At 34.3% G+C, this 25,377-nt stretch overlaps 1 protein-coding gene across 1 annotated transcript; it reads right to left on the bottom strand.

The window, feature by feature from the left end:
• Positions 1-6,878: 6,878 nt before the first annotated feature.
• On the bottom strand, positions 6,879-23,942 carry LOC129802391 (tripeptidyl-peptidase 2). The gene is made up of 10 exons (XM_055848159.1): positions 23,693-23,942; positions 23,483-23,611; positions 23,218-23,419; positions 22,976-23,148; positions 22,774-22,906; positions 18,105-19,025; positions 17,888-18,044; positions 13,160-13,602; positions 12,679-13,064; positions 6,879-8,181 (listed from the first exon to the last, which is right to left on the bottom strand). Exons 1-10 carry the CDS (start codon positions 23,840-23,842, stop codon positions 7,081-7,083), a joined length of 3,795 nt encoding a protein of 1,264 aa, XP_055704134.1. The 5' UTR covers positions 23,843-23,942; the 3' UTR covers positions 6,879-7,080.
• Between the last annotated feature and the right edge of the window lie 1,435 nt (positions 23,943-25,377).

Below are 25,377 nucleotides of genomic sequence, written 5' to 3'. Positions count from 1 at the left end.
TATACAAAAAAAATAATTTCATAAAATTGTTAGTAGGGGGAGTGGGGCACCTTTGAAAGTGGGGTGCTTTAAAATTGAGATTTTTCACCCATTTTTAAATAAAATTGAGCCTTATTGTGTTATAATTTAGCTCCACAAACAGATTGAGAAGCTGAATTGCATTATGATATGGCTCAGTTTCACTTAAAAATCAGAGAAAAATCCCAATTTCAAAGGTGACCCACTTTCAAAGGTGCCCAACTTCCCCCTAAATGTTTGTGAGTTCCTATTGGGGACTTACAAAATGCTCGTAAAGCGTTTAACTCGTAATAATCTCGTTCTATATCCCAAACATTGTCCGTAACATGATCACTTGACGAGCATTTTTTTGTTCTCTTACAAACATTTGTTCGTACATTTTTCTTTGTCAACAATTTACAAACAAATGTCAAAATTTTACGAACATCTACGAACAAATGTTTGTAAAGCAAAATAAATGCTCGTCAAGTGGTTATCTTACGAATAATGTTTGTGAAAAAGTAGGGGAGACTGGGGCAAAAAGTCACAAAACGGATATTTTTTTTTACAAGCTACTCGAGTGCTTCAAAAATTTCTAATTAACGCAGTTTTATAGGAAATTTACCGCTCTACAACTTTGTGAAAGTAATTTTCCTCTATTTTGTAAGGAAATACGTTTATCGAACCAATTTCTAAAAGGTAATTTTGTGACTATTCTCAAAAATGCTGGGGCAAATAGTACCAGACATTGGGTATTATCATATTTTGATTCGCTTCATTACAGGATTTCATAAATTTGAAAAAAATACTTAAAGGACATATTTTCATAGAAAATTTATTCATCTACACCTTTGTAAAACACCGTTTTCTCTGCGACAAAAGTGAGAAAACGAGAAAAGCGCTTTTGGGGCTATTTTAGAAAACACACACAAAAGACTGCAAATCATTTGACCAATGCAAACAACAAGCGGCGAGATATGAAAATGACGTTTCTTTTCGCCGTGAGACATCAGAAATTGCTTCGCATTTTTGGTACTTTTTGCTCTATACCTTTTGTTACTTTTTACCCCAAGTGACCATTTATAATAAAAGGATTTTTGGAGAAAAGGACCTTCGTGAAATTCTAAAATAGATAGCGAATTCGTATTCAAAAAATCCAAATTATTTAGAAAATATTCAGCAGTGCGTCAATTTTGGAAAATAAGTAGGTAATAATTGTTATCTTCTCCAAGGAAAATATTTCAAAAATAGGACTAAAAATTTCGATATTTTTTATTTTCTAAATTCCTTGTTCGAATTCTAAGAAACTTACGACATTGAAGGTCTATGGAGGCTATCTATACTCTGAAAAAAAAAAGTTATTTAAACGAACAAATGGATTTTGTTGAATTTTTTCCAAAAGGATGTTATTTGCAAATTTGACAAAACTTTTCCTTGCATTTTATATGGAAAAACACCCTTTTGACAAACTTTTAACAATATCCAGTTGGCCGCCGATTTGACAAAACTTTTTCATATTCTGTATGGAAGAACATCCTTTTTACAAACTTGTCTTGTTAATTTGACAAAACATTTTTTCCAGAGTAGAAAAAATTGAGCCGCTATCTTTTTTACCTTGAAAGATATTGAATTTTGAATTTTTCGATTTGTGACTTTTTGCCCCAGTCTCCCCTACAAATTGTTACGAACTTGTTTGTGACTTTTAAAACCACCAAACAGGAAGCACTTGAGAACAGTAAAGTGCTAAAAAAAACTGTTCATTTCTCATTGGAATAACACCATAACGTCTGAAAAAATTATATCATCTGTGTGTTAACAAAAATGTTTGCTGGCTATCAATTTGACAATTTATTTCACATTTTGGAAGAGCAAAATTTCAACAAATTTTTCAATATTTTTTTTCATGGAAGATTATCTTTTTCACGAACTTTTAAAGAAGATTGTTGCCATTTTCCTTTAAAAAGGAAATTGTGCTATATAGATATTTTCACATAGCTGAAAGGAACAACTAAAGTTTGCTTAAAGAACCATGAAAAAATGTTGAACTATGTGAAACAGCTCCATCCTGCCCTTATTAGATAAAAAAAACTTTAATTCATATTCGAGAATCATTGAAAAAGGAAATAGAAATTATGTTAATGGGGATTTTTAATTGTTATCCTAGTTCCTCCTATTAAATAAAAAAATCTTGGAACTCTGCAATTTAGCAAAGTTTATTCATTTTCTTTCCAATAGATTTATTACTTTACAACTAACTTTCTTGCGTCGATGAAAGGCAAACAAAGAAGGGAATGAGTGGCTGATGGAAGAGCGTGAGAAAAACAATAAGTTGGATGAACGATTGTGGTATAAGAAAATTTGACTCGTCATAGAAGCACACTTTTTCCTCTTTTTCCTTCAATATTTATGCTCTTCACTGGAGCCTTCGCACGCCTCAAAAATATTCCATGTTTTCTGCACACGACATTCTCAGCCCCCAAAGTGTCTGATATTACTTTTTGGAGAAGAAAACTCTCAATTAACAAATTACGCCTATTAATAACTTGCGTCCACACGCAGAATATTATTTATGATGTCGCTTTTCGGCATCTTCGCTGTTGACTGATGCACAAAATATTAAAAGCTGCTGTGCCGAGGAAAAGTGTTTTGGGTGGCGCGAGAAGAACAAAAATGACATGGAAGTTATAGTGAAGAAGAGCAAATATTGATGATCATAAATAACACTAGAGGAGACGAGGAAGAAGAGCCGTCAACAAAATATACTTCGAGCGACTGAAGAGATTGCCGAGTAATTAAAAATCTGGAAGCTGTTTGTTATAATCGCTAAGAAATGTGACCAGGCGGATAAAAGAAAAATTGAAACTTTTTTTTCTGCTCTTGCTTTCGTGGTGACATTCTCTGTATCGATATGAATTTCCATATATCTTGCTCTTCTGGAGTGATATTATTTCCAAGAAATAGGGATATTTCATCTCTTAAACACAACTTAAGTAAACAAACATATAAAGCAATATCCCAAGGAATTTTTATTGAGAGTTTATTATTATTGACTTTGAAAAGAAATGATACTCTCTTATTGCAAAAATTGAATACAAAATCGAAAGTGATTAGGAATGTGAATTAGCTTTTACAAGTTGCAATCAGATGGCGTGTTACTTGGTATTTTATATGCACCAGAAAAATTTGCGAAAAGGAATATAAGTTCGGGTACACTGAGAGAAATCCGAAAAAGTTAAAATAACATTCCGGAAATGTTAATTTTACCCTGCAGTATTGATCCAAAATTGGTGTAAATATTACCATTTTTAAGTGTATTGGGGGTAAAAGTTACCCTTTTTCATGTTAATTTTACCCTTAAAAAAGTGTAAATTTAACATTAAAAAATGTTAATATATTTTTACACCTAAAAAGTATTAAAATTATGAGGAAAAAAAGTTAATCGCACCATGTTTTTTTTTCTCAGTGTAGTATATATATTCGGGAGTTCGTGTAGCTCGCAAAGCCTCGGACGCTTTGCCACCCCTTTTAGTACAATGATCCCATTATCTCAAAATAATATTGCAAAATATGGTAAACGTTAATATGTACTTACTTATTTTATGGACGGCGCTGAATTCGATTCTAATTTTTGGCTTAAGTCAGGCAGGGCTTGATGCCATTCGAGACTGTTATGTCTTATCGCACTTTCTAGCATCCTGGTCTATGGTGTCGGTCCATCGGAGGCTGGGTCTACTTCTCCTTTGCGAACCAGTTGGCCAGTCCACAGGAGCCTATTCAGGAGCATTCGTATAACAGTTAGCATACGGTAACAAATCATTGACTCCTCATCTCATAGTTATGAAGACTCCGGAGTCCGGAACCATCTTTCCTCATATACGAGACTACACATTTATCTTATCGTAGAATATTTCTTACAAACGCGGCTAAGTGTTTGCAAGTTTTTTTGCTGAGGATATTATAAATACGTGAGGATTGGCAAAGTCATGGTCATAAACAGTACGAGGTATTTTTATTATGCTAGGGTTTTCGGACTGGAATGACAGGAACAGTCTTGACCAGGGTTGTGCCTTTACATAATAAAAAATATTTTTTTATAATATTACATGTAAAAAATATATAAAAATATAAAAAATATGTAAAAATGTAAAAAATACGTAAAATGTAAATAGGAAAAATTAAGCATTTTTGAATCTTTTAAACATTTTCTGTATGCAATATCAATATTGATATTGCCGATATTGCTTTCGAGGAATATCAATAAAACATTCTTGGGAAAGCCATGAACAAAATTTAGCACAACTTAAGCTTAAAATATGATTTCACTTGTATGTAATACACTCATAGCTTCAACACGAAAAAATTAAAATTGCAAATAAAGAGCGCACAGTTTCAGCACAAAACGATTAAATTGAATATAAAATCCTCACAGCTTTCGAACAAAACGTTTAGCAATTTAGATCGTTATTACTCGGATTCTGTACAGATTTTATTAAAAATCGATATAATATCATAATTTCTGTGTAAATTTTTGTTTAATACGTTAGTATCATTTTTGGAATAAAGCGCGATGGTTTTTTAGAATATTATCATAGAAACATTCATTACCACAGAATCAGTGTTAGCAAGGAAACACTGATTCTCTTCATGAACATTGTTTTCTGGAATGTGATGTCTTGGACAAGGTATATAGCAAAATCCCCCAAAAAAATTATCGTTATGAAACGAGTAGGAAATAAATCTTAATTTCAATGATTTTTACAATATTGTTCATTTGCAGAAACCCCGGAACAATTGGAAAACTCCCTGAGTATGTAGATATAGAAGTTCAAAAATTATTATTCGTTTAGATGGTTACTAATATATTGGTTCAAATGAGTAGTAGAAAATTTGAATTGGGATTGTCAGTAAATTTCATCATGCATTTTAGACGACCAGCTTTACAGCATAAAGCCACAAAATATTTTACTGATTACAGCGAAATCTTTGATTGAGTAAAAAAAAATTGAACTTGTTATTTGATGGGTAACAATCAATTTTACATTTTAACTTTACATGTTAAAAATGTAGCACATGTTAAAGGCTTTTTTTACTATGTAAAAAATGATATAAAATGTAAAATGTAAAAAATTCGCGAAACCCTGGTCTTGACAAACTGAAAAAGGTTTTTAATACAGTAGACTCTCGCAAATTCGGCTCTTTTAAGATCGGGCTACTTTTTAATTCAGGCAGCGGTTACATTTGAAAAAAGTTTGTTGTCATTTTTCAAGTTTGGATTATCAAATGAATCAAATATGCTCAAATTTGACATGGTTTGTCTTAGTTTTGATGTGATTTTGCATTATTGAGGGATTTTCATGCAATTTACGTTATATATGAGTGTGTAAACTCAATATCATGAATCTATGCATATGAATAAAAAATCGTTGCATTTCAAAAACTTTGTCGCCCGAATTTCTGTCTAATTCGGCTGACATTTCTGTCCCATATGCCCGAATTTGAGAGAGTCTACTGTATTGTTGTCTCTGCTGAATATGCTGCTATCTCGTTTTGCCTTCATTTATCTGCAAAGTTCGTGCTTAATTCGCTGCAAAAACCACGAAAAGATTGGTTGTTTTCTTCAGAAAGATTCTACCTCAAAACAAAATTCGGGGTTGCCTGAGATTGCCTTCCATGATATTAATATCATGACTTTGATATCACACCAGAGAATTTCACATTAAAATTTTAATGTGATTCACATTAACTGTTGCTGTTCTGTGTCCTAATGTGCAAATTTGGTCAAGATCTTTTTGAAATCAATTCATTTAGTGATAAAAAAAGTGGACTCGAGTAACAAAAATTGGTTTAAATAGATTAAAATAGCATAAATACGATTGATTTTTAATGAGCAAATTAATGAGAACTGAGCGCAAATTTATGAGCAAAATTTGCTCATTAAATTTTCATCAGGTACTACTTTATTGCAATCATTCGGGTAGTTTCTGCGTCACGATTTTCTCACCAATTTATTTGTGATTAAATTGTAATAAAAAGTAGTGCTAATACCTACCATTTATCGCACACGAGATGGAGAAAGGACAAAAGACTTTGAAAAAGATCGGTGCAGAGGATAAGTAAGAAAAAAGCTAAACAAAAATGTGTTCGACCAAATGAGATGGTGGTCGAATTAATTGAGGCTGTGCATCAGGAAACCGTCATTTGGGACTACAACTGCCGGGAATACAAAAATCGAGGCAGCCGATCTGATGGTTTTCAGGGCGTTTGCGACAAATTGAGTCACCAATCGCCGAAACTCACACCTCAGTCGGGATTTGAGTGATGTTGGCTCCCTCATTTTCTTAGTCTTCTTTGAAAATAAAGCCCTACGATTTGAAGCAGCTCTTTAAATTCTTCCGAAGTCATCCGGAGTAAATTATTATGTCCAAAAAAATCGCCCCAAAGAATTTCAACGACACCTTCTCGCTTAGCGGGTCCTTTTACACGACACAAAAGTAGTGTACAGGAGGAAAACTTCTTTTTTTTCACTAAAATTGCACATTTTCGCTCAAACGACTGAAATGCTTCAAAAACAAAAACACTCATTTGACAACCTGTGTGCCATCGCGACATTGAGCAATTCTATCAATGTGTCCTGACTCAATCAGCGATTTCGAGTGGTTCTAGAAGTTTTAATGAGCAACTCTTCACTTTAACTTTAATGTGAAATTTTCTAGTGTGATATCTCCGTAGACTAGCAGATAGATGAACTTATTAAAACGTTTCCGCTCACGCCGGTGTTGTCCTAGAGAGCTTGAAAGCAACGCTAAGACGGCGATAGCCATTGAAGAAGGTGCGCATGCGTTGAACACAAATTCTCACGAAGTCTAAATAAACAACCTTATCCTTCTGAATATACTTTATTCATTTAGAAAAGTATTTTTTGTATTTTTTTTTTTCACTAAATGATTTTAGAGAATTTTTTTTTAATACACCATCGCGATCAAAGATCAGAAACTCAGCTAAAACTGCGAAGAAATATCATAAAATTATCCGAAATTAAAAAAAAGAACTGTCAATAGAAAAATTTTAAAGATAAATGCCTTCTCAGAACAGTCTATAAGTTTGTGGATTGGCATTGACAATAATTCTGTCCATGACTTTTTCCACATGACACCAATTGAGCTCCCGGAACACCCGACGCTGCTCCTCTAGTATCTCCCTCTGCTGCTTCTCCTCATACAATTTGTGCAGATACTTACTCATGCGTCCAAAGTGTTTGTGCAGAAATGCATGCCACACTCCCACTGGCAGGTACTTCACGTCATTGATGTCCGTAAACTTACCAATACCCGTAAATACCTCGTCAATTTCATTGAGAAGTTCTTCAACTTCTTCAGCATTTGCCATTACTACATGTAACTTTCCCATTGCAATGATCTTCTTGCCATATGCCTCCAACAGGACACTCTTCTGTTTGTCCATGTTGGCCTTAATCTTTGCCGCATCCGGCCGTGTATCCGTCTTAATCCCGTAGTAACTCAACAAACCCTCAACATCCGACTCCCTGATAACCAGATCGGCCAAGTCAATGATACGATTGAGGGTTGTCTTGAGACCTTTCTTGTCCTCCATCTTCTCCACAGTTGCCACATACGCATGTGGCATAAGAGTCTTTGGCTCAGCCGTCTCGAGATTCTGTATCAGCGAAATATGAGCAGCCAAAAATTTGGGATTGCTCACAATCAACTCCTGATAAATCTCTTCAGCATCAGCCAAATCCAATTTGGGAATCATCCCATTCTGATAGTCACGCAGACCCTCCTTGTACTCCTCTAGCTTGCTCTTGTTCTCCTTGGCACAGCCATTCGGCTTCTTAGCCGACGGACCCTCAATCAAAATGTATTGGAAGGGTACAGTATCCACCTTCCTGCCAAGTTCATCCTTGGCATACGTCACTGTCCCATCTAACCAGGAACATTGACTGGGAAAGCCCGCCTTTGTGACTTTCTCATTGGACAACGGAGTGACATAAATGGGCTTTGGAGCCTTGCTATTCAACTGAAAAGCCGCAATTTTCTTTCCACCTGTCGTGGCTGCACTAAAACTCCGATAGACGTCTAAAGAAATGGGTGATTGGAGCTTAAATGTAGCAATAACTGTGGCTTCAGAAACTTTCTCTAGCAACTCCTTCTTCTCATGACGAACCTAACCGACAAGCAAAAAAAAACGAAAGGAACTTGTAAGGTTACGAATGCTACCAAAGCTAGTGATAAACCAAGGTCATGAGCTAGATTTAAACTAAAATACCTAGGAATTAGATGAACTGACACGAAGATGATATGAGTGAAATATAGATCAAAATGTCCCCTATAATTCTGCCTAAGAACTTGATCTTATCGATTTTCCAAGAAAGCCGAGAAAATTCAGAATATTCCGGTGACACAGAGCAACACTTGAACAAGGGAAAATTATCAAAATCTAAAAGATTAGGCACCGTACTGTACAAAAGAGCAGTGAAAAATTAAAAATGAGCATTAAAACATAGACAGTACAGTAGACTCTCTCTCAATCGGGCATATGGGGAAAACTGTCATCCAAATTATCGAGAGATTTGGGCATCAAAATCATTGTAAATCCCACAAAAAGCGTTCAAATATAAAGAATCACGATAAAACAAGAGGAACTACAGTGAATTTGAACAAATTTGCTTTAAAATCAAACGTGAAAATTGCCAACAAAATTTTTCGCCCGATTGAAAAGGAAGTGATTGAGCGAGAGTCTACTGTAGTATTTAGCCATTGAATAAATCCAGTGATAAGGCCACTACCTCGGAGGACTACCTCGGAGTGTTTGCAATTCGAAATGAGTAAAAATTCGATTATAAATTGAATTTTTATGGTGAAGAATCGCGTCGAGTAAATTGTTTTTTGGCAGCGGAAACAGTTAAAATTGGGTAGACGTGATGCTTTACTCCCAAAATTCAACTCACAATTGAATATGTATGTATTCCGAGTTGCAAGCACTTCGAGATTGACGGGAAGAAATCTCAGCTATCACAAACTTACCAGGGCCTATCACTGGTCATTTTCTATTTTAAATAGTTTATGTTCAGAAGGCCAACAAAAGAAAAAGAAACTTCATTGAATTCTATTAATGAACATTAAATAGAGCCCAGTCACGTTCTGCATTAGAAAAAAGCGCCAGTAAATCAGTTCGTAGAGTAGGGGAGACTGGGGTAAAAAGTCACAAATTCAAAATTTGAAAATTCAATATCTTCCAAGATAAAAGAGATAGCGGCTTGAATTTTTTTTTTCATAGATGGCCTCTATAGACCTTCTTCAAAGTCGTAAGTTTCTTAGAATTCGAACAAGGAATTCAGAAAATAAAAAATATTGAAATTTTTAGCCCTATTTTTAAAATGTTTTCCTTGAAACAGATATCAATTTTTACCTATTTATTTTCCAAAATTGATGCACTGGTAAGTATTTTCTAAATAATTTAGATTCTTTGAATACGAAACCACTATCTATTTAAGAACTTTACAAAGATTCTTTTCTCCAGAAATCCTTTTATTAAAAATGACCACTTGGGGTAAAAAGTAACAAAAGGTATGGAGCAAAAAGTAACAAAGACCGAAGAATTTTCTAACGTCTCATGGCGAGAAGAAACATCATTTCCTCATCTCGCCGCTTCTTGTTTTCATTGGTCAAACGATTAGCAGTCTCTTGTTTGTTTTCTTCTAAAATACAGTAGAGTTCCTCAAATTTGAACATTTTGGGGGGTATAGATGACATTTCTCACTCCTCAAATTTGAACAATACTATCAAAAACGTAACGGAATTCATGTGAAATGCACTTTCCCAAATTTAAGAAACATAATTATAGAGAATATATCAATGTAATTTATTGTTAAAGAAATGAAATTTGTTGAGGAAGTTAATATAATACGATAATATTGAAGAAACACCAGAGAAAAATAGTTCTAATTCAGACTCCACGCAAAACTTTCTTCACATAACCTCAAATTTTACATTTTGAACTCAACCATCGTTCAAATTTGAGGAGTTCAAATTTGAGGAACTCGACTGCAGCTTGAAAAGCACTTTTCTCGTTCAAATAGAGAAAACTGTGTTTTAAAAACACATAGGAATAAATTTCCTATGAAAATAAGTCACCTAGCTATTTTTTTAAATTTATGAAAGCCCGTAATAAAGCAAATCAAAATATGATAATATCCCATACCTGGTACTATTTGCCCCAGCATGTTTGAGAATTTTCACAAAATTACCTTTTAGAAAACAGATTGATAAATGTATTTCATTACAAAATAGAGGAAAATGACTTTCAGAAAGTTGTAGAGCAGTAAATTTCCTATAAAACTGCCCTAATTAAAAATTTCTGGGGCGCTGGAGTAGCTTGTAAAAAACTAAAATATCCATGTTGTGACTTCTTGCCCCAGTCTCCCCTAGTGAATTATTCATGATAAACCCCCCCCCCTATCTCTACAATACACCTTTGTGCCTCCTATAGCCCCAAAAGCCCGTTTTGGGGCTAAAATTGCAGAATATTAGCTGCGGTGTAATTTTTACACGTAATCCCTATACTTCGGGAGGGCAACAAATATGTCTGTGAAAGACAACAGAGACGATGTAGGTGGAGAAGAAAAAGAAAGAGGAATTTTAAATTGCCACGTCATGATCCAGGTTATTTATTGCCTGTTGCACCAATCATAGTTCATGGTGAGTCGCCTGCTGTGTGAATGGAAAACACGCATCTCCTTTGTTAGAGCATTTGACCAGGCGAGCCCCTTAGAGCTGATTGAAAATCGAGAAACGGAATCTCTTAAGAGATAAAACCTGGGTATCTCCTTACACTCTGAGGATTATGAAGTTGCCCAAATGACTGCCGTCAAGAATAAAGAGAGCTCCAAATGGCAGTGGAATCGTCAGAGTTTGGGAGATCTATTCTTCAGGTCATGTGTGGGGCTTTCCATCGACCACCCTGACGCTACATCAATCCCTAACTACGTCTACAACAGACCTAAGCTTGGAGTTCACGGGTATTGTACCCAAATCAAATTATAGGTTAGGGAACAAATTATCACTAAGGAGGTAGTCGGTCCGCCATGATGCATTTGTTACAAGGATCGGGGTCTTCTATCCATATTCGTAGCAATACTAAAACTTTACTGAAATCGGTTAATAAGCACCGCAAACATAGTCTGGTCAAGATATTTTCATTCATAGCTCAGATTAGGGTAAAGCAAGAGCATAGTGCGATCTACCATTGAAAAGGTCTCGACATAAGCTACATAACAATATATTCAAATTTCACTAAAATTAAAAATGAAAGATCCGAATTAATCGACATAGTATTTTCGAAAATTGATTTTTCTATTAGAACCATTTTAAGATCAATTTTGGATCCCTCATAATAGCTTTGGTCAGGGAGGTCGTTAGGGCTTAAGTTTTTCTTTATCGAAAGCTCTTAGGCCTTAGGATAAGATACAAAATACTAATAATTGAGATCGATTCATTCCATATGGACTGAATTATTGAGAAAACAAAATCTCAAAACGAAATTCTGAAAATAAAATGGCCAGTAAAAAACATGATATATCTTTGAAAAGTTAAAAAAGAATATTAAAAAAATAATAATTGAGCAGTAAAAAGATAAAAAAGAAACAGAAAAATATAAAAAAGGACAATCAAAAAATTAAAATAAATTAGCAATTTTGAGTTTCCCTATTTCACTTATCTTACATCTGAAAACTTAAAACCGACTTTAAATTCTCATAAAATTAATAAAAATTCTCAGAAAAATTTCATTAAATTTTTCAAAATCAGATGAACATATTTGATATCAAGAAATTTAGATTTCTCTGTCGCACTTCTTTGTCACCTGAAAATTTCATAAAATTTCATCGAAATTTGTTGATCAAATCCTATGAATCAAACACACAATTTTACCAGAGCTTTCGACACTTATCGTGTTTTCCTCAGTGGTTATTGGTTGGTCTTTTCTTTAGGATTCTTGTCACTAATTCCTCTACTTTCTTATGCATCAGTTTTGAATTTGGTTAGGAGCTAATTTTCTTCTTTCTTTTTCAAATTTTTGAAAAATTCATGAAGATCATTTCATTGAAAATCGGATCAGAGAGGTCTAAGATTATAATTTTGTCGTTTACAAGATATAAACTGCAGCTATAGGATATTACTATAAAGAATCTCGTCCAATTTCAGCCCGATCCGTGTCATTGAGCTTCAGCTATTTAACTTCGAACGTTTCCATATGGAATTGTTAAGAATTTGCATTTCGAACAGGTTTTGAATTAGGCTATTCTACCCTGTACCTCGAGTCAGCACTGAGAGAAATCCGAAAAGGTTAAAATAACATTCCGGAAATGTTAATTTTACCCTGAAGTATTGATCAGAAATCGGTGTAAATATTATGCTTTTTAGGTGTATTAAGGGTTAAAGTTACCCTTTTTCATGTTAATTTTACCCTTAAAAAGGTGTAAAATTAACATTTTACACCTTTGGAGGTTTTGAGGAAAAAAAGTTAATCGCACCCTCGTTTTTTTTTCTCAGTGAGGGAGTCGAAAAACACAATTTAGCAAAGTTTAGGCCCGATCGGATGACGTTAAATTTTGTGATGATTACAATGGATGTGATTATTAAGAATTTCACGTAATAAACTTACCTGGAGTCGTATGGTGTACTCTCCTTTTTCCAACTTGATAAAGTTCCCATTGGAATACGCATCGCCGGATCCCACCATCATGCAGTTCTTGTCGAAAATCATCCAAAACTGTGACTCAAATTCCGATTCGTACAGGACACTACTGAAAAGCGGTGCATGGAGAGAGAATTCTTGATGCTTCGTCAGATTGAGACTATACGTGAGGACATTCTGGTAGATTTGTCGACTTGGTGGCAATACATCACGATTTGTTAGCGGTGTAATTGACGATTCAGTCGGTCTTAGCACAACAACAGCATTTTTGAGCGAAATTGACGGTAGAACTTCTTCTGTTCTCAATGCTCTCATATCAATCCGATGAATCCCATTTGCTGCATGCATTGTATCTTTGTGAAAGAAAAATAATAGCCTATCAGTAGTTTATCATCTTTCTTGCAATAAAAGCCAAAAAATATGCAATTTATAAGCAACAAAAACTCACTTCCATTGCCGGAATAAATGCCATGGAATTCAACAGAACCCGTGATGGATGTCTGACCCAAATTAGACCAGTACTTGGCAATGCAAACCTCAAGAATATTGTCACCCTCGCACTTGAATGGCAACAACGTGTCGCATTCATTGGACACTGAGATGATTTTCTGTGTCTCCAGTGCCTTGCAGTATTTTGCCGGGAGAACTTGCATTGTATGGACAAGAAATTTACCCCCATTTGCATCCTCAGCCTTGAGTTTCAGTACAGCCCAAGTGGCATATTTGGGCACATAAATGAATTGACGAACAATTGTGTTGGGCATGTAAGTTTGTTCTGGGAGACGATGCACAAACATCTGATCTGCACCAACAACAATCGGCTGAACAACTGTAATTGGTACCTCAAACACTGGACCCTTTTCCACATTCTTCGAATCAAAGGCTCTTATGCTGAAAGTGGATTTTCACACTACAGAATTTCTATACTGCACAAAATTTAATCTAAAAACATTTTTGTTAGAGTAGAAAAGAGCCTTCAAAAACTTCTTTAAAGAGAAGTAATTCCTACACTTGAGAGAAATCCGAAAAAGTCAAAATTACATTCCAGAAATGTTAATTTTACCCTGCGGTATTGATCCAAAATCGGTGTAAATATTACCCTTTTTAGGTGTATTAGGGGTTAAAGTTACCCTTTTACATGTTAATTTTACCCTTAAAAAGGTGTAAACTTAACATTAAAAAATGTTGATATATTTTTACATCTAAAAAGTGTTAAAGTTATGAGGAAAAAAAGTTAATCGCACCCTCTTTTTCTCAGTGCAAAGCCCTTCATTGATTTTAGTAACTTTGTTAATTTTACTATATCCTGAAAGTATTCCTATAAATTTTATTCAATGAATCTATAAAAATATTAAACGACAACTTTTAGAAGTCAATACCATTTCTACTGAATTGGATCAATTTCCGGTAGATTCTACTAATTTTTGGTAGATTTACTATTTTTTGTTCCTTTTACTAAATTCCAAGGTTTTTTTTAAATCAATTTTATAATGAATGTTTTTACTAAAGTCTCATTGACAGAAAATTCTATGGAGTTATAAAATTAAGTAACAAGAAAAAATAACAACTTTCAGAGATCTATCCGACATTTCAGAACTTTTACTAATGTCTGGTAGATTCTAATAATTTTCAGTAAATCTCGCATTAGTGCTGAAATAATATTAAAAACTATTTCTGCAGTATTTTGCGTTTTCTTTAAAACATTAAAATACATTTGATTTGTCATCTTCTAAGCTTTTTTTTTAAATTGTAGCTTTAGTTAATTTGAATAGCATTGTTGATTTTACTAAGTTCTACGAACTTTTGATATAGGAGAAAGGCTCATCATTTTGTCCAGTTTCTTATTTTGGACACTTTGAGGATAAAATCGGACACTAAAAATAAATTGATTAAAATGATGGATTTTGATTCCAATATTTGATGAATAATGAATTCCATCTAAATATTTGTTTTTTATGGAAGATGTTAACACTAAATACGTTCAATTTTGAATATTATTTGAGTTAAAATTGCTTTGTTGAAAATTCAGTGTGAGCAATTGCTTACGAGAAATATGACAGAACTTTGTACAGTAGACTCTTCGATATCCGGCTGACTGGGGGACAAAATGACATTTAGGTTTTTTGAATGATCAACGGTTTTTCTATTTTGTGCAGTGTGAATTTATTTTCTGTCTGACAAAGAAAAAGAGAATTTTCTTCATGGTGTGCTTATGTTTCATTTTTTATCACAATTATGTATTAAAAACTTCGATACAATGTTAATAATACTTTAATTCACTCTGGACAAACTTCATGTTTAGTGAAAATAATTTTGAATATATCAACCGCCAGTGTTTGGCAGCTGTCACCCGGATATCGAAGTGCTGGATATCGAAGAGTCTACTGTATTTACTTCAGTCTTATTTAGCTGTGGTGAAGTGCTAACAATGTTTCTTCGCTTTTCTGAGTTATATTATTGAATATTCATTGAATATTGTGTTGATTCACGTTAATTGTGATTTGTACATTAGATCTGAAGTGAGATTAGCCTTGTGAATTAGATTTTTCGTGTGAAAGATGGGAAATTTTTTTACGAGGTTCACCAGTGAGGTCATAATCCTTATTTTGGACAGGTATTTTTCTCTCGACATTTCGTGTGGAGTTGCCAAACAACTCCAAACTTCAGATTTCCAAAATTCTACTAAAATACGGAGGATAAGGAGTTAAAATATATAACTTAAAATCGAGGGATTATAATATAGGGGAGACTGGGGCAAAAAGTCACAAAACGGATATTTTATTTTTTTACAAGCTACTCGAGAGCTTCAAAAATTTCTAATTAGCGCAATTTTCTAGGAAATTTACCGCTCAACAACTTTGTGAAAATCATTTTCCTCTATTGTGTAAAGAAATACGTTTATCGAGTCAACTTTTAAAAGGTAATTTTGTGACAATTCTCAAAAATGCTGGGGCAAATAGTACCAGACATTGGGTATTATCATATTTTGATTCGCTTCATTACAGGCTTCCGTAAATTTGAAAAAATACCTAGAGGACATATTTTTTATAGAAAATTTATTCATCTCACCTTTGTAAAAGACCGTTTTCTCTGCGAGAAAAGTGAGAAAACGACAAAAGTGCTTTTCTCGAAAAAAAAGACTGCAAATCGTTTGAGCAATGCAAACACAAAAAGCGGCGAGACATGATAATGACGTTTCTTTTCGCCGTGAGACATCAGAAATTGCTTCGCTTTTTTGTTACTTTTTGTTCTATACCTTTTGTTACTTTTTACCCCAAGTGGCCATTTTTAATAAAAGGATTTCTGGAGAAAAGAACTTTTGTGAAATTCTAAAATAGATAGCGAATTCGTATTCAAAAAATCCAAATTATTTAGAAAATATTCACTAGTGCATCAATTTTGGAAAATAAGTAGCTAATAATTGTTATCTTCTGCAAGGAAAATATTTCAAAAATGGGGCTAAAAATTTCGATATTTTTTATTTTCTAAATTTCTTGTTCGAATTCTAAGAAACTTACGACAGTGAAGAAGGTCTATGGAGGCTATCTATAGAAAAAATTTGAGCCGCTATCTTTTTTAACTTGGAAGATATTGAATTTTGAATTTTTCGATTTGTAACTTTTTGCCCCAGTCTCCCCTACTGCTCTCTCTCTCTCTCTCTCTCTGGGAAGTTCGAGCAATAAAAAGAATTACAAATAAAGCAACGAACAAACGAATAGCAAACAGTAAAACTTTATCTACAAAAAAATAAAAAAAATGGCTAAAAAATGTTTTTGAAAAAAAAAATGATTACAAAAGAAATCATAAATGTGTAGGAAGAATAAAAAAATGGTAGTAAAAAAAATCAAAATTGCTTGATGAAAAATTTAGGAAATGAACAGTAAAACGTTCAATTGACAGGTAAAAATATTCAAATTGGTCAGCCAAAAATTAAAATCTGTCAATAATTTAAGATTTTCCTGTTTCACTTATTTTATTTGAAAATTAATAAACTCTTCCAAGTGATTGCCGTATTTCTGCGGCTGCTATTCGTAATTTCTATCTTCAGGCTGGATCCTAGAAGCAATTAATTTGTTTCTTGAACTTTCTTAATTTTGAATTCTCGTTATTCTCTATTTTTATGTTCCTCTTTTTTCTGTTTTTTTTTTATCACAATTGTAAAAGGGATGACCCTATTCTTGTGATCAAATAAAGTAATAAAAGTAAAGTAATAAGGCAAAAAACAAATGGTCAGTAAAAAGTCAAAAGTGGTCAGCAGAAAATCAAATTTGATCAGTAAGCAATTCGAAATAATCAGCAAAAATTTTCAATTTTGACAATAAAAAAGTAAAATTTTGTCAGTAAAAAGTTAAATTTGGTCAGTAAAAACTTCGAATTGATCAGTAGATATATTCGAGTTGATCAGTAAAAAATTAAAAATTAATCAGTAAAAAATTAAAAGTGAGCAGTAAAAATATTCAAGTTGATCAGCAAAAAAAAAAATAAAAATGAGCAGCAAAAAAAAATTAAAAAGCAGTAAAACATTAAAAATGAGCAGTAAAAAATAAAGTGGTCAGCAAAAAATTAAAAGAGGTCAGTAAAAAATTAAAAGTGGTCAGTAAAAAATAAAAATCGGTCCAATATTTTTACTGCTCATTTTAAATTTTTTACTGACCACTTTTTATTTTTTACTGACCACTTTTTGTTTTTTACTGATCATCTTTTACTTTTTACTGATCATGTTTTATTTTTCACTGATCACTTTTTACTTTTTACTGATCACGTTTTAATTTTTTGCTTACCACTTTTCATTTTTTACTGACCGCTTTTAATAAAGTAATGCTCTTTTCTAATTTTTTACTTATCTTTTTAAACTTTTTGCTGCCTTTTTTTATTTTTTACTGATCATTTGGATTTTTTTGCTGACCAAATTTGACTTTTTACTGCTCGTTTATTCAATGCCAAGTAATAATAAACAACGTAAGATTAACTTTCTATTTCAAGGAATTGTTGTGAAATTTTCGAAATATTTATGTAATTTTGGAACTCTTCATTAAATTTTTCAAATTTTTTCGATCCAGAAAGGTCCCGCTCGGACCACAGAAGTCGAAAAAATATTAAACAATTTTTTGGAAGAAACATTTGAAGGCTTTTTCTCTAAATTCAAGGATAAAAATTGGAATTTCATAAGACTAACCTTGATCGATGAACTCCCGGACGCAAACCAGTCGGATCAATGCGAACGAAGAAGGATCTTGCAGAGTAGCAGAGATCCAAGAACTTTCCACATTGCACCCATTCATCACCAGTCGTCAGGATCAGTCTCACATTGAATGCAATCTTGTCCTTTGGAGCTAAAGAAATATTTTAAAATCCCTGAAATTTTAAACAAAAAAAAAATAAAAGAGACTCACCAGTTTCTTTGTCATTGAAGAAAACCGGTTCGATATTGACTGAAAACTCTTCGGGTTTACTCAAAACTCCATGGCGGATATGAATGCCCTTGGCATTGCAATTGGACACAGTGATATTGAACCTTACACTGGCTTCTGGCTCTTTGGCATTGGCCAGAAGATGCTCAAAGGCCCGTTCAACATTGAGCAGTCCACTCCCTTGGGCAAATGGATCGACAGTTTTGAGGTTTGTGGCAGTATTTGTGAGGGCTCTCTTGATGCTGTATGGAGAATAGGGGATTTTCCTCTGCTTCAGACCACTAATGAGCAGAGCAATTGCCCCGGAGACATGTGGAGCTGCCATACTCGTGCCATTCATCAACTGAGCACGAGTCAGAGCAAATTCCGGGACGGAAGTTATGGCAGCACCTGGAGCAGAAATTGTAACTCCAGCTCCACCATCGATGCAGGGATCACGTGATGTCCAGGTGTAAACATCCCCATACTTTGCCCTCAGAACATATTCAGCCTCCATCATCTCGGGAGACACGTAGGCTCCAACGCCAACGCAACAGGGCTGACAGACATCCGGAGGCGTTCCAATTGTGCACAGAGCTGGCCCATGATTGCCCGCTGAAGCCACCCAGATCACCCCATACTTATTCACCACTTCACTCATGAGCTCCCCAATGCGCCCAGAATTGGACCAATGGGCATGTTCGCCGTAACTCATGTTGATCACATCAATCTTTCGTCCTGCATTGCACAATTCCATTACTTTAATTATGGCACGCACAACTGCTGTACCCGTTTCCATGGACCCCAGGCGTCCATCCCCAATGGTCAGGGACACCACTTTAGCGCCCGGAGCCACCCCATCGAGATCCCTGTTCTCAGACTGATAGCCACAAGCAATTGCAGATACGTGCGTTCCGTGACTTGCTAGAAGGGAAGATTCTAGCTCAAAATTGGAATCATGTAAAATTTTCAAATGAAAAAAAAAAAACAATAATAAGCCCAGATAGAGTTATGGTACCTGAGATTCGAGTTTCATGTATTCCTAGGTCGCGCCTATAAAGAATCTCAGCTACCATAAGCTTATCAGGGCTTATCACAGGTCATTTTCTATTCTAAATAGTTTGAGGTCTGAAGGCCAACAAAAGCATTTAATTAAAATTGGTTGATAATCATTAGAGATAAAATCAAGTCAAGTTCGAAAGATTCGGGATATAATAGGGCAGAGTTGATACAGATGCTATTCATCGTTGAAAAAGGTCTCTATCTTAGTTACAACATTCTAAAAATTCGTTGAAATCGGCTAAGGGCCCGAATAGACTTAAACTGAAGGGAATTTGTAAATTTGTGAATATTTCGTCCTCGAATACATATGTTCGAAAAACGTTTCGATATCGATATCGAATTTAGAGGGCCTTATTTTCAAGCCATTTCCTTAAATTTGGATTTTTTGAAGGATCTTGAAATTTCCAATCCGACTGCATCGGGCTCAATGAGTCGGTATAGTAAGTAACCGTAATTGATGTATCTTTCTCAAATATTTTTTTAAAAAATATTTTTTATTTGTTCGAAAGCTTGTGACTTGGCTATAGACCAAATCAATCGACTTCCGGTCTTCAACGACCCCCCATAAGTCAACATTATCTAATGTCGGTTTCAGACTGGAAGTTTAGCCCAGTTCCCGGAAGTCTCAAATCTTTTAATAACAACCAATTTTTTTTTTAATTTTTCAAAATCTAATGAATCATTTGCCCTTAATGTTCAATCCTAAACAACAATTTTCTAAAAAAAAAATCATGTTTGATGAGGAATTAGAGGAATTAAGCCAGATAGCTAAGCCACTGCTGGAAAGGTCTCGACCTCAGCTACAACATATTAAAATGTAAAGAAAAAGCATCAAATACTTTTTGAAATATTCGAAATTTAATTTTGGAAAATCGATTTTTCGAATAATCGGACTTTTGATTAAATCGCATGAAATTGGGTTGTCAAAAGAGTTGTAGTATTACACAATAACTTTGCAAATTCTGACAATTAGTTTTGGAGATATGATCATTTGAAAATTGAATTTTTGACCTTTTCTAGCTCGGGTCAGGGGATCGGGAGGGCTTAAATTTATTTTAGGGCAGTATCATATTGACATTAAAATAGTCCCCGTACCCTCACCGTATTTCGTTAACTTACGTATTTTCAGTGAAATTCTTATGCAAATTTTCCTTTACCGTATTACCTTATCTCATACTCGGTGGAAAATTTCCATGGATTTTTTTTTTCAAGGAAAAATACTGGAAAATTCCGAGGAATTTTTCGCTTATTATTCCTATTCCGCTTTCTTTTGCTATGGGGATGCTTTGGCCTTCTATTAAACCCATTCCTTACCATGGTATTATACATCATACGCAAATTGAGTGATTTTAGATAATTTATTCCTGGGCAATGGATATTCCAATTTCTGTCGGGAATGGATCACTCGTTACTTTAGCCCTTCAATTATTTGGAAAAAAATATCCCAACAGAGATGGGAATACATTTTGTTGTTCTTTTCTTGCTTCGCTTGAAGTCATGCAAAAATTTTGCTCAAAATGGCGGACGGTAAATTCGACATCCCGTCGAATTCCTTTAAATTGGCCTTCATCCTCTTTTTGATTTGAATTCTGGTTGAAAGTGTGTTTACTTGGATAGTTACTCTATCTTAATCAATAGAATTTGTAATAAATTAAGGTACAGAATTTAAATTCAATGACCGTTAAGACATGTGTTTGACAACGGCTCCCCGCGCCTCCATAATAGATACAATTTTTTCTTTAAAAAAATAATTTTTAAACTGTAAGAAACTAATTCCAAAATATGAACATTCTATCTCAAGTATTTCTAGTACATTGGCTGAAAGAGTTACATTATTTTGTTGTCGTAGGGAGAAACAGATCATTTTTGGCATCCTAATTCAGGAAACTCCCTTAATTCTAATGGTCACTTTAAGTGAAGAACCATTGTTTATGATGATTTGAAAAAGCTTAATGGATGCTCCAGTGACAATAAATACAGGGAAATTCTCTTGGAAGATACCCTGAGGCCGCAAGTATACAAAAAATTTTCGTGAGCAGGAGTGGGCATTCCAGCAAGACAAATTGTATTCCAACACTGAGAAAAAAGAGGGTGCGATTAACTTTTTTTTTCCTCATAACTTTAACACTTTTCGGGTGTAAAAATATGTCAACATTTTTTATGTTAATTTTACACCTTTTTAAGGGTAAAATTAACACGAAAAAGGTAACTGTAACCCCTAATACACCTAAAAATCATAATATTTACACCGATTTCGGATCAATATTGCAGGGTAAAATTAACATTTCCGGAATGTTATTTTAATTTTTTCGGATTTCTCTCAGTAAACTGAATCAAACTCATTTTTACATGAAATAATACAGAGTTTTGAAAAATCTTCTTTTCAGTTGGACTAGCCTGAATACAGGTCCTGTAGGGGAATTCTGTAATTTTCGTGGCATTGTCACGCGTGAGTTCGAAACCTGACAATGCCATTCGAGCTTTTTTAGTCATATCATATGAGTTCGAAAATGCAATTCATTGAATTTTTAATGAAATCCCTTTACTTGATCACTTTATGAAAATACAGTACGTCTTGGTTGATTTGTTTAATAAAATTCATTGTCATTTGAATTGCCAGAAATCTCAAATGGGGTAAGTGTGCCAAATTTCGGCATAGTTGCATGCAAGCGTCAAAGTCTCAAGTTTGAAATGTAATATTTTAAATGCAAATAGATTTTTTTATTCTTTCTTTTGTAAGAGTGTTGCTTGGAACCTTGTAAAGAGTTTACCGTCTTTATTTACTCTAAAATCATTCTTAATACATTTTAAAATGAATAAAAATATAGACATATCTTTGGTGCCCTATTTCGGCCACCTTCATTCTCATAGTTCCTTGCCCTTCGGGAATTCTTCCAATGTCTTTTTCACGTCATCTCGTTTGTCGAAGATACATTTTTTGTTATTTTTTTGCATTGTATAATCTCTATAGAGTACGTAAAATATAAAAGTTCATGGAAATTCGAGGAACAAAAAAGGTGGCCGAAATTGCAAGCTGGCCGGAATTTGGCACACTTACCCTATGTGGCTTCTGACAATGTCACGTGAGCTGAAATGGCAATGTCACGGCTACAGAATCGCATTTTCGAAAAAAGCTCTCCTAAGATTCGAACCCAATTTGTCATATGGCATTGCCAGAGCGTTACAGAATTCCCCTACTGGTCTCTTTTAGAATCAAGGATGTTAAAAACATCTACTATGTAAATATGAGACCGATCTAAGACAGTTCAATTGACCTCAGAATTACAAAAGCTGTGATTTCAAGATAATCGCATCTAAATGTATGCAATATAAAAATTTAGTTGGGCAATCTCTTTTAGTTTACGAGATAATCTTCAAATAAATCTCTCAAAGGCAGAATTTCCTGTAAATTTATTAGTGTTGCAGCAAATTCTGTTCACAAAAACATTTTGTACTAAATTCCCTGATTATTCCACTGGAAATTTTATCATTTTGCGTTGAGCTTCATGCTTCGAAAAATTTATAGATAACGATTTCTAAATTGGCAGAAAAATTATCCTGTCTATTATCAAGATTTCTGTAAGTAAATAAATATTAAAGCATAACTTACAGCACATTCCCACAATTTCCAGCGTATCTCCGGCATTGTGAACATTCACAGAGATCGATAGATAATCGTTAATGACTTGGATATCGTAGTTTCCGCTGTATTCCCTGATATGAATGGCATTTTCGAGATCGCCCTAAAAAAAGCCAAGTGTTTAGGCATTTTTCGTGGTGGATTAAATTGACCGCAAATAAAAAAACCTTACCGTTTCCGTTGTATCAATGACAGCCATCCATCCTTTATCTGTGGCCAGGAGGACGCAATCGTACGTGGTTTTGAATTCTGTGAATTTCTTCTCACAGAAATTCAGCATCTCCAGCGAAGCGTCCAGATTGTCCTTCTTCAGCTTCTCCCGGTAGGGAAGGGGATTATTGGTGGCTGTAGGGGGTTGCGGAAGGGCTTTTCTCATGAGGATATTCCATGGGGAATTTTCAGGATGAAACTTACCCGAGGGATGACTCAAGTCAAATTCCTCCAATTTCCTCGAGACATCTGCAACGGATTTCTTATGGGGTTCATCCCAGTGCTTGATCTTGTTCTCAGCTATAATCTTCTCGCGTATTTTGGTGGGATAGAGATCATAGAGACTCTTGAGTCCAACCCGGAATTCTTCGCCATTGACATTGGCCTTCTTCATGAGCTGCGACACCTGAAAGAGACCTTCGTGTCAATAACTTTCCCCTGACGACAGCCCCTAAAGGCACCTGCCCACCTTGAGACTTCGCCCTGAGAGACCAACAATGACTCCTGCCTGGGCTGTTACTTTCTTTGTCATGTCCACATCACCTGTTCCACTGCAGTCGAATCTCTCAATCACCTTCACCTCTTTCCCCGGAGTCATCTGTCCAATGACCCATGATCAAATTAAAGATTGCTTTTTAGAGAACCATTTAGGAATTCCAGGAAGAAATCTGGAACTTACCTGAAGGCCAGAACTCCGGCTATCGACTCCTGAATCAAAAATTGCAATCGTAACATCTTTCCCATCGAATTCTGGATACTTGGCGAGGAAATTCGACGCTCCTGTTTCACTTTTTGGCACCAGGGCATGAAGAGGGAACTTACTATCCATCCTGAAACACAATTTCACCTATAACTCACGCTTAAACAACCAAATTGAGACTGGAAGATTTTTAACTCATACACTGCGGGATGACTGTCAAGATTCTGACAAAAAAACCCGATTCCAATACCTACTCGTAGATGTCGCTGCCAAATACACAGCAAAAAACCACTGAAATTATTTCAAAATTTAACAAATAATTTGTTAATTTTACAAATAAAAAGTAAGGCTACATTTCCGATTAAATAAAATGCGTGAAAATTTCGTTCAAGTCGTACTAATTCGTAATTAAGGATCATTGATCTTCCTTCGAGAACAGTTCGATTCTAATTTAAATATTTTTAATTTACAAATTAACAGTAAAAATTATACTGTTCATAGGAACAATAAAAATCCTTTTTCTGTTCTCAGAAAGAATAAAATTTTCCTGATTGCTGAAAAGTAAAAATTCTACTATTCCCAGGAACAGTAAAAAAATTGTTGTTCTCAAGAACAGTAAGGCATTTTTGTTCACAAGGCAAAAATTTTTATATTTGCAGGAACAGTAAAAAATCTATACTGTTCGTAGAAACAATAAGAAAAATCCTTTCAAAGAACAGTAAATTAAATCCACTTACTTTTTGCACGAACAATAAAAAAATCTCACACTGTTCACAGGAAGAATAATTTTTTTCTACTTGTAGGAACGGTTAAAGAATCCTTTATTGTTGTCAAGAACAGTAAAGCATTTCTGTTCGCAAGAAGCGTAAAAATCTTTATATTTTGAGGAACAGTAAAAATTCAAACTTCAAACTATTCCCAGGAACATTCGAAATTGTACTGTTCTTAGGAACTGTGAAAAAAATCGTTTACTGTTTACAGAAGGAGGTTGTGTGGATGTCAAGAGACGTCCGCCCCTACAAAAAAACTTAAAACAAGAGAAGTTCACAAAAGGAATACATTTTTTCTTTTTGCAGGAACAGTAAAAAATCAAAAGTTTTTCACTGTTCGTAGGAACAGTAAAAAATCCTTTTACTATTCGCAGAAACAGTAAAAGTCCCTTTTATTGTTTCTTGTTTCCAAAAATGGTAAAATTTTCCTGTTTTCTAAAACAGTAAAATGTTCATAGGAACAATGGGAACAATAAAATTTTCCTGTTTGCAGGAACAGTAAAAATTCTATGCACAAGAACAGTAATAAAATTCTTTACTCTTTGTAGGAACAGAAAAAAATTATTTTATAGTTCTCAAGAACAGTAAAGCATTTCTGTTAGCAGGGAGTGTAAAATTTTTTCTGTTTGCAATAGCAGCAAAAATTCTACTGTTCGCAGGAACATTACATTTTTTTCTGTTTGCATGAACAGTAAAAATTCAAAAATTCTTCACTGTTCTTAGGAACAGTAAAAAATCCTTTTACTATTCTCAGAAACAGTAAAAGTCCCTTTTGTTGTTTCTTGTTTCCAGGAACGGTAAAATTTTCCTGTTTGGAGGAACAGTAAAAATTCTATGCGCAAGAACAGTAATAAAATTCTTTACTCTTTGCAGGAACACTAAAAACTTATTTTA

Source organism: Phlebotomus papatasi, chromosome 2 (genome assembly GCF_024763615.1).
Source record: "Phlebotomus papatasi isolate M1 chromosome 2, Ppap_2.1, whole genome shotgun sequence".
NCBI classification, from domain to species: Eukaryota; Metazoa; Arthropoda; class Insecta; order Diptera; family Psychodidae; genus Phlebotomus; species Phlebotomus papatasi.
Note: the sequence above shows the minus strand (reverse complement) of the source record. Positions and strands in the feature narration are given on the sequence as shown.